At 44.2% G+C, this 9852-nt stretch overlaps 2 protein-coding genes across 3 annotated transcripts; both read right to left on the bottom strand.

Moving 5' to 3' along the window:
• Positions 1-652: 652 nt before the first annotated feature.
• cbln12 (cerebellin 12) lies at positions 653-4562 on the bottom strand. Its single transcript, XM_068701514.1, has 4 exons — positions 3486-4562; positions 1962-2668; positions 1478-1597; positions 653-1392 (listed from the first exon to the last, which is right to left on the bottom strand). The coding sequence occupies exons 2-4, from the start codon at positions 2241-2243 to the stop codon at positions 1195-1197; spliced, it is 600 nt and encodes a 199-aa protein (XP_068557615.1). The 5' UTR covers positions 2244-2668; positions 3486-4562; the 3' UTR covers positions 653-1194.
• Positions 4563-5495: 933 nt separating this feature from the next.
• Positions 5496-8930, bottom strand: trim110 (tripartite motif containing 110). Of its 2 annotated transcripts, XM_068701512.1 has the most exons (6): positions 8859-8930; positions 7726-8271; positions 7544-7639; positions 7124-7357; positions 6154-6176; positions 5496-5870 (listed from the first exon to the last, which is right to left on the bottom strand). In XM_068701512.1, the coding sequence occupies exons 2-6, from the start codon at positions 8212-8214 to the stop codon at positions 5705-5707; spliced, it is 1008 nt and encodes a 335-aa protein (XP_068557613.1). In that variant the 5' UTR covers positions 8215-8271; positions 8859-8930; the 3' UTR covers positions 5496-5704. The 2 variants fall into 2 exon arrangements, with proteins under 2 accessions (XP_068557613.1, XP_068557614.1); XM_068701513.1 differs by lacking the exon at positions 6154-6176 and having other exon boundaries at positions 5750-5870.
• Between the last annotated feature and the right edge of the window lie 922 nt (positions 8931-9852).

Raw genomic sequence — 9852 nt, 5'->3', positions numbered from 1 at the left:
CTGGCACTGGGGCCCCTGAGGAAGTTGCCAGTTTTGCACGGTTGTAAGCCTACTCTGGCCTTCATTTTTATATCACCATTTCTTTTCTCATCAGCTAAATATTTATGAGCTATCGTCCTACAAAAAATGGGAAAAGATTACCAGAGGCCCTAATTATCTGCATGGGAATAAGGTTGGGTGTTTTTCTGATACAAGACCGACAGACAGACGGAGAGAGAAGGGATGGTCATGAACCAGGGAAGCGAAAGTGACTGCATGTGACAGCACACCGCACTTTATCTATGGCTGTAGAGAAGAGCCTGCCTGGTCGCCAAGGCCTCCATCTGTCTGCGGCCCTGCGAGGAGTATCCGCTATTCACCACATTTACACTCTGCCCCATGCTGGTCTGCTTGGTCCACGCCAACGCTAACTCTGCTGGTGAGAGCTATATTTACAAACAGCTGCCGTGGCACTGGCGAGAGTACAATGAGAGGGAGGGAGAAATACTGTTTTGCGTGGGCAGATTAAACTGTCACGTCCTTAACACATTACACTATCAAATCAATTATTTCTGTGTGTTCGTCGAGCAATGACCCATGAAATATTGTCTGTCTGAAAATGTTTGTGGGAAGGAATATTTGACAATGCACGCATAAAAACGATACACTGAGCCAACATTACGTCATTTTATTTCAATATTTTCCCCTCCATAGAAATTTCTGTGTAAATAAACATTTGTTGCAGGAGACAGGCATATAGAGGAGCATCAGTCATACGACACAGCAGAGTAAAGGGAAAGTTTAGCACGCATGTTAGCTAGCCAGGGTGTCATGTGGAGCACAGCAATGTCTCAAACACTTTGAAAAAAAAAAAAAGAATCTTAGCACAGAAGCCTACATTGCACACGGCTACTTAATATTTTATATCTCTTATATAAACCCAACGGATATTTATTCACAGAAACAGAGCAAATTAGATCAACAGGTAAGTCATGTTTACTGAACTTTCTTCTTTTGGGTCTCAAGCGAGAATTATCTTCATTTCCACAATCTTCATCTAATTTTTGCATAAAACACATCCTTTCGGGCGATGTTATAGAGAGTTACAGACTGAAGGCCTTCTTTTCTACCACCACTTTTCATTTTTACCTCATTCTCACTACTTCTCTATCCAATTCTCCTCCTATCACCACTCCGACACCTCAGCCATCTTCCTCACAGAGGGAAGACCAGGAACCCGGAGAAGGTGGAGTACTTCCAGCCTCCCATCAGGTTGCCTCTCTCCAGTCTGAGGTAGGCCTTGTCCCCCTTCTCCATAATCACCAGGCCAGCGTTGGTGGCAGCTTCTCTGGTCACGTCCTGGTCCCCTGCAAAAGCTGAAATCATGGGCCAGCCGTTCAACATCAAGCTGACCTACAGTAAGAGGGAGCAAATGAAGGGATTAGAGAGGACATGTCGCTCCACTGCTATGAGAAGTGTCAGAGTTGAGGTATCAGACCTGAATAGTTTGTCTATTGTAGGCCTTTACAACATGGAAGTTGAAGCTGTACACGCCTCTTCTTGGTGCCAGGAACACACTGCTCTCTTGGTCAAAATGAGTGCCCACGTTCACCAAAATCTGATGCAACAGAAAGAGAGGGAGAAAAAAAAAGGAGGAAGGCACTTGGGTCATTCTTTTTGTCCATGCAGTTAGAGCTCAGACTCCTCCCATATACAGATTTTTTTTTATATTGACATATTTAAAAAAAAAGCCCTAAATGTCGATGAAAATGCAGCCCAGCATGTCTGCACAGTGAGTCTAAAAGTTCAGTGTTTACCCCTTTAGCATTTTCCCTCACTGTTAGATCTCTAATCATATGTGCATCTTAATGGCAGAAGACTGCAACAATGTCATTTGTCCTCTCATGTCATGCATGGGCTATATTTAAACTCCAAGCCATGCATACTGTTACTTAAAGACACATAAGCAATCACATGCTCACATTATCAAAGTAGATGATCATGGTGCGGTTGCTCATGTCCGTGGGCTCGTGGTTGGTCTGGCGGCTGGCGGAGAAGGCCACCCGGCCGGAGCCGGAGCGGACCGACATGCCCAGGGCGTTACCGCCGGGTTCGGATGAAGGAGTGGAGTCGCACACGACCAAGCATTTCCCCTCGAGGATGATGGGCTCTGTGTCATTCTGGCCCCAAGACTCCATAGGCCCCAACAACAGGAGCACACCCAACAGCATGGGGAGGTCGAATGTGACTGACCTCAGGTGCATGACTGAACCTAGGATGTTTGGTCGGATATCTGGGATCGATTCTACTGTAGAGAAGCGTCACTTTGGACAGCTTGACACGAAAAAAACATGCTACGGTGAAACAAATCGTCTTTGTGAAAAACTTAAACCTCTGTGTAGTTTTGACTGGTACCAGCTGAAGTACATTAATATGCACCCAACCAGCAGATGTGATTCAGAGCAAAATAATATTCAGAGAAATACTCAGAATTCTTTATTGGCCATAGCTGTCAATCATTCCCTTTCTGTCTGATCTTCTAGTTTTCTTGTTTGCCACAGACAAGTCCCAAACCTCTTGAGCGTCCTATGTGCTGTGTCAGCAGGGGCCAGAATGACAACAATCACACACACAAAAAAAAAAAAAGAATTCTCTTGGTATTTTCAAGTTGATTTATTCAGCAAAAAACCTGACAAGAAGGCAAAAGAGGGAAGAAAGGGTTTGCAAAGACAACGGCAGCGAAGTGAGCAAAAATCAGAGTTCAGACTTTCACTGATGGAGATGGAGGGAAGGATGGGGCGATGAAAGGTGCTGATGAGAGGCGAGGGAGAAAAAAACTAAACAGATGAGGTAAGATTTTGGAGAGGTGACAGGGAAAGGATGTAGGACCCAGAAGGGAGTGAGAAAGAGAGATGGTGTGGGGGAACAACTCCACTGAGTGACCATCTGTCTTTTACACGAACCCCCCTCCCTCCCAATGCTGATCAACACGAATTCCCTCACAGAACACACACACACACACACACACACACACACACACACACACACACACACACACACACTTTCTCTCACTTGTGCTTTTGTTTCACACTTATGGACACAAATATAGTAAGTATACATAAAAACAATGTCACAGTTTAGTATGTTTCTTTTATTTTCTCTCTGAGTTCAGCAGCCTTTCTGTTGTTTAACTCATAGGAATCAAATGTGAAATTGGGGATTGGAGCCATTTTTCTTAAATGATGCTATTCAGTATATATATTAAGTCAAAAACAGTACATTTATCTTTGACCAAGATGAGCAACAGCATGTGTGAAAACATCTTTTTCTTAGCTTTATTACGACCTACTCATCACACACAAATACAGCTGCTATTTGGTTGGAGAAGGAATCACATTGCAAAATAATCAACTATTCACGTTAAAACAAAAGCTCTAAAATGAACTACAGTTTCGCAGTGCAGTGCAATGCTAATATTTTAAAGTGAATAAAAAATAGATGATCACCTGTTTCCGTCTGAACAATCTTGTATTCCATATCCTAGCTGGAGCACCGTCGTATGGTCATAAAATCCCTTATCACATTATTTCACAGCACGGCAGTCAGGCAGTCAGTGTGATCGTAACCAAGCCAGAGTATGCTCATATCGCTGCATCCCTCTCTTTCCTCGTCTATCTCTCTCTCTGCCCCCCCTTTCCTTCTGCTTCTTTCTCACCCGCTATGTTACATCCACCCACTCACCTTTATAGAGAAATAAAGAAAATGGGAGAATAATTGGGTATCTGAGCTGCTTCAAAGAGCAAAGAGAGCGAGTGACTGGCAGCTGTTTTTATTTGTTTTACTTTAATATTCAATCAAATCAGTCATCCCTTCTTGTTGCCTCAAGCCGAGTTAAAAAGTTTCAAATGCTCCTTGTGTACCTTCAGATATCAGATCATTTCTTTATGAAGTTGTTGTTTTTGTATTTTTGTTGAGTATATGAACACATAAACCAGCCTGATGAAGATACACCTGATGTCTAAAAACATAGACAGAATGTTGGAATTCACAAAATGAAGCTCTCAGTCAAACTGAGGAAGACCATCAGAGATGCTTAAGCAAAGAATGGGATGAGTTAGTGTCCAGTTACCAACACGAACATTTGCATCCTTCTTTATATCTTTAGATCACCGATCGTCTGCAGTTTTGTGGAATGAAAAGCACATCAACAACAATCTTGTAATTTTGTTACCAAAACCTATTTCTGTCCTTTTTCAAAGAAGCCTTTTCATTTGCTGTCCCGCTAGGATCGACTCATATTCACTCAGTGAATGCTCTATTCTCAGATATCTCCATATTTCCATGTCAATATCACTTGATCACAGTTTTAGGAAATATGGTTTTGTCACTTTATTGAGGAAGAAGATGAGCTCAGGCTGAGATCTGAGGGGAGAGAAACATCAGAGAGGCTCAAAGTTACAGACTGTGTGGTTTCTAGAAGTGGAAAGTGGAGTGTCTTGGCCTGGCTTTGTCTAAGTTACACCAGCACAGTGCTTGTCAGGGTCCTTTTTCTCTGTGCTCCTTTCCCCTTTTCTCCTCCTCAGACTTTGACGATACAGATGTGACTGTTGAGCTCAGCTTTGTAGAGTCCGAAGCCCAAGCACAGCGGCTGAGTGAACGTGGCGGAGAAAGTGTGGAGGTGGGTCAGGTTGTTAGACAGTCCCACCTCGGAGAAGGTGACGGTGCCTGCGCCGTAGTCCACGGCAACAGCAACTCGGTTGCCAGTCATTTGGCACGTGAGGCGGGTCTTCCTGCGGTTGTGCCAGGCAGCCAGCTTCCTGTCATGCTGCTGTGTCAAGCTCCATGATACCTGGCAATTCAACAAAAGCATTTTAATCAAGGGACACGTTTTCCTTTTGAAGCTAGAGCTGAGACAACAGATTAGTCTACTGCCAACAATTAAGATCATTTTAAAATTCTTCATTATTCAATATTGCTTCACAAATGCAAAGATTTGTGGCCTTTCTCTGCTGCCTAAGATAGTAAACCAGTTGATCTTTGAGTGTGGGACACAACAATCAATCTGAATTGCATTCTGGGAATTATTTTAAACTATTTTCTGAAATCTTATAAACCAAACAATCAAATGATTCGTTGTAATGAAATGAATGATGCTAAAAATGCGACATACATCATAAATAAATGTAAGTGCTGTCAAATAAACTACTGTAGGTTGCATATAGTACCTTGTTGTTCCCAAAGGCGTTGCCCTCTTTCCCCTTCCGTCCAATACTTCTATAGCAGACGGCAATATCCCAGAACCCTTCAGCCTCCAGCTCCCAGTAGTGAGTCCCAGAAGTGAAGGTCTGGGTGACGAGGACCTGCGGCCAGTGGTCGAACCGTTCGGGGTGAGCGGCGCATGGCAAGCGTCTTTTTACCCGAACCGCCGAGCGAAGGTCATCAGAGATGCTCAACAGAGGATGGGCCGTGTTAGTGTCCAGAGTCAAGGGACTGGTTACTGTAGAAGAGGGAAATAAAATAAGTACATTTAATATATATATATATATATATATATATATATATATAAATAAATAAAACCGGCTGCTGGCTGTAGCTTCATACTCTAACAGATATGAGAGTGGTGTGAATCTTCTCATCTAACTCTCCAAAAGAAAGAGGAAAAAGTTTATCTCCAAAAGATATCAAATAAAAGATGTTTAAGTTAAATGAACGGGGTGGGTGTGTGTCACCAAATCTGCCACTCACAGAGCTCCCTCTTGAGTTCACTGAGGCAGCGGAGGGTGCCGGTGATGAACTCTCGATACTTGCTCTCTATGTCCTCCAAGATGTGTTTCCTGTCCAGACTGACAGCGTCAGGGATGAAGAGTGGGCTGTTCAGGTCGGCTAGTAATCTAGAACACAAGAGCACGACACATGCTGCAGGAGGAAAACTGCCTGGTTTAAAACAATGAGCACATACAGGTGAGAGGCTTCTTGTTTAGTGAAATAATTGCATTCATTGGTTAAATTTGTCTTCCCCTTGTGTCCCACTGTCTTTTCTACCGCCCACACACACACCCGCACACACGCACACACACAAACACACACGCACACACACAAACACACACACACACACACACACACACACACACACACACACACACACCTTGAGATGCTAACTTGTTCTGCACTTACTTTGTGTCATCTGATTGAAAGGCCTGAGAAAAGAAGAGTCAAGGACAGCTGAGAAAAACATGACATAAAAGGATTCATTGACTGAAAGAATTTCCAATCCCCCTGTGTATCTGGATAAGAAAGAAAACAAAGACCAAGTCATTCAACATACAACTAACTCCGTCTGTGGCCCTGGATATGTACTTTTTTTTTCTCAACAATATATGAGCTTATGCAACATTATCACTAATATTTTTAGTAAACATGCATATGGCTCTGCGGCATAGCTTGTATCCTTAATGTACGAATAACCTAAAGCTGTGTTACGGCGGCGTAGTCTGTGGGTTTGAAACTAAACTATGTGCCTCTTTTTGAAAAGATAAATTGGCTTTGTGCTATAAAAATGGAAAGTTTAAAAGGCCCCGAACATCTTTTTTTCTCCATCAGCGTCATGCCACAAGCTAAAGGACCCTACATTAACACTACATTTTCTGCCATCACCTTTGGTAATTTCTCATGAAAAAATGTATGTCTGTGCTGTTTTGTCTGTTCTCTTCTCACTGGTTTGGGCTCAGTTGGAAAATGGTGGCATCACATAGCACACTTATCATGATTCAGCAACATTGAATCAGGATCTGATGACAGTGAGTTGTTTGCCATCGTCATTCAAATGACACCACACTCATCCAGGCAGGATAAAACGGATAAGCTGAGAGAACTACTATATAGTGTTGACAGCAATGCAAACAACTTCCTCCAATTAGTTGATGCCAGATAAGGTAAGATAGAATTTGACAAATTAAAAGCCTGACCTGATGAGGACACATTCCACTCAAAACCAAAAACCTAAATATGGTTAGCTAAAAGAGAACTGATGCCGCGGGGTTAAATTATTCTGCTTAGCACCCCCGAAGCTAAATTGTATCAACGGTTCATTTCCACAACTGAACGCACCATGTCACCAGCAGCTATGTACAACGGAGTGTCTTACCCAGATGAGCAGGAAGGGGTCCGTCTCTGCCAGCAGCGAGGCGAGGTAACGCTGGATGCTCAGCGCCTGGCTCATCTCGCCTCTCACCTTGGAGCAGTCTTCGTGCATGTGCTCTATGACCTGCTGTCTCTCCCTCCTGGTGATCTCCCTCAGAGCGACCACCAGCCTCATCACCTGGACCTGCAGGTCCAAGCCCAGCCGCTCCACCTGGGTGTTGTCCTGCTTCAGGGAGTCCTGAAACCAGTCATGAGAGGTTGGTGGTGCCAGTGGTTGAGACATAATCAGAACATCTGATCCATTGGGAATTCAGTAGAACGAGACCAGTCTGAGGATCTGGGATTTCTTGATAACGTGCACACTACAGCTACTGAGGGAGTCATTATGTTGCATTTTCCCTGCAGTTTAAATATTGTTACTCACAGCCATGGTTGAATCGAAGCTCTCATGCTCTTTGAGGATTCGCTCTCCATCTTTCAGCTTCTCCTCTGCTTTGCTGAACAGCGTTTGGAGTATGACCTGTGCAATCACACACATATATGAGCAGACACACACTAGTGCCACAAACAAACATAAAGAAACACACATCTAGATTTCCAGCTGACCTTCAGATCCTCCTCCACCTGTCTCAGCGCCTTCACTTTGTGCTCAGCGTGGCCTCCGTCCAGCAGACAGTCACCACACACATACACCCTATCGTCAGCGCAGTAGTAGCGCAGTATCTCGGCGTGTATCGGGCACCTTCGCTGGGAGAGGTCCCCGAGCGGGTCCACCAGCAGGTGGGTGCTAAACGCCGGCCTCTCCAGATGGGGTTGGAGGTGCGCAGCACATAGCGACACTTCACACCTCAGGCAGGTCTTGACAGCCGACTGTGGCTGTCCTTCATCCGCAGCGCTAGGGCAGCAGTCACACGGCACTTCACCGTGCTCCTCCTGACACTGGGGGCAGGTAAAGCGACTTTTGCCCTCGCCCTGGCCGCCAAAGGCCTCGCGGATGCAGGCGGGGCAGAAGCTGTGTCCGCAGGGCAGGGGGTGGGCTTGGCTGAAGAAGTCTCGGCACACAGAGCAGGTCAGCTCTTCCTCCAAGGACGCCATGGTGAGCAGATGAAGGGTCTCTGATGTGTGTGTGTGTGTGCGTGTCACACAACGCTTCTAAATAAACAGTGGACAAGAGAGGAATCAAAACACATTGCTAATTTGGATTGCAGTCAGTGATTGTACATGCTAAGGAAATGTAACCATGCAGACATCATGTGAAACACCAAATGAGAGACAGAATTTGCATGAGTTACATGATTCTTTAAGTCAGCTGGTACTGAGCTGGTGCAAGTCCTTGCTCTACTCCAACTGTGCACTCTGACCAGTAATCCTGTCCACTGGGCTTTTGCTTACCCTGGTCTAGGAATAGAATACTTAACAACCACTATTACTGGGGAAAAATGTGCAGCGGATGGACAAAGGTAACACCTCACAACCTAAGGGGAGGAAGTAGGTGAACGGTACGTAGAAAAATATGCCTTGCTGGTTATCACAGTGAGGGTAAAAGGTTGCAACACTGACCCTAGATTAACTTGAGTCAAACCCACGCACAGGGGATCAGGAGATCATCCTTGACAGCTTGCTGGTCTGATTTACACTCTACATGTGCTCCGCTTTTGTACGTTTAACCACCAACTCACATATCTCTCAACTGAATGAGAATCTAAATAAATGTCTGTAACAGAAGTGGGATTTCTTACCTGCTGGTGCCCTGGTGTTTGCAGAGTGTAGCCATCAACGAGTGTATGTGTTGTGTGTGACCTGTGTGTTGACTGTGGAGGCTAATCCCAACAGATTCCCCTCCCCCCTGGTGGCGCTGGACTCGGAGAGGTCACATGACCCTGAGAAGGGAGGGTGGGGGGCCATGGGGGAAATTATTAGACAAACTGTTCTCAGAAGACTTGTTTTATTTATTTCTAGTGAGTACAGTGCACCCTTTAAACCATTCTGACATCAGCTAATTTTGTATTTATGTAAAACGTAGATTTTTAGCTCATCTTTTTGAGCTGTATAGCAGTGGTCCTGTTTAATACATATTATATGACATTGTGAGTGAAAAGAAACAAACATGTTCCTTCAGTCTGTGGTAAATGTCACATGCTTTCCTGGCTTTTGGTTTTTGGGCATGTACCAGTATCACTGCACGAGCACTGGTTTACTTTCACTTCCTTGAGGATTTAACTGATTGTAAATTTCCAAGCCATCGGATTTACAAGATCTTAAGAGATGTGTTTCACATACCTGAGAGGCCAATATTTTTTTCATAGCCCTAAAAAACCACAAACACAATTTCAGGCTGATTACATCAGCAGCAATTATCAAACGCTACAGGTAGAAAGCAACAAGGAAATCAAGGAAGCTCAGGGCATCCACTGCAAGTAGAGATTGATTCACTGTAAATGTATCATTTGCAGTTACACACTAGAGTACAGATTATGTATCCAAATGACTTTTGAGATCCTTTACTTTGCCCCTATGAGGCCGACTTTTGTAGTTTTGAGTGATCCGTTTCAATAGCTTCTGGATGGATTGTCATGAAAATTTGTGCACACGTTCATGTCCCCCTCTGGATGGTGATGATCTGACTTTTTCTCTGGAAATAATGGTAATTGAGGAAAAACACTGATCTTCAGTTCAAAGGAAAAGTGTAACATTTTGGGAACTAAGCTCATTTGGTGTCTTGCCGAGAGTTAG

The sequence above is a fragment of the Cebidichthys violaceus genome, unplaced genomic scaffold (genome assembly GCF_023349555.1).
Source record: "Cebidichthys violaceus isolate CVI_PGR_0920_01 unplaced genomic scaffold, fCebVio1.0.p SCAF_8, whole genome shotgun sequence".
NCBI lineage: Eukaryota > Metazoa > Chordata > Actinopteri > Perciformes > Stichaeidae > Cebidichthys > Cebidichthys violaceus.
Note: the sequence above shows the minus strand (reverse complement) of the source record. Positions and strands in the feature narration are given on the sequence as shown.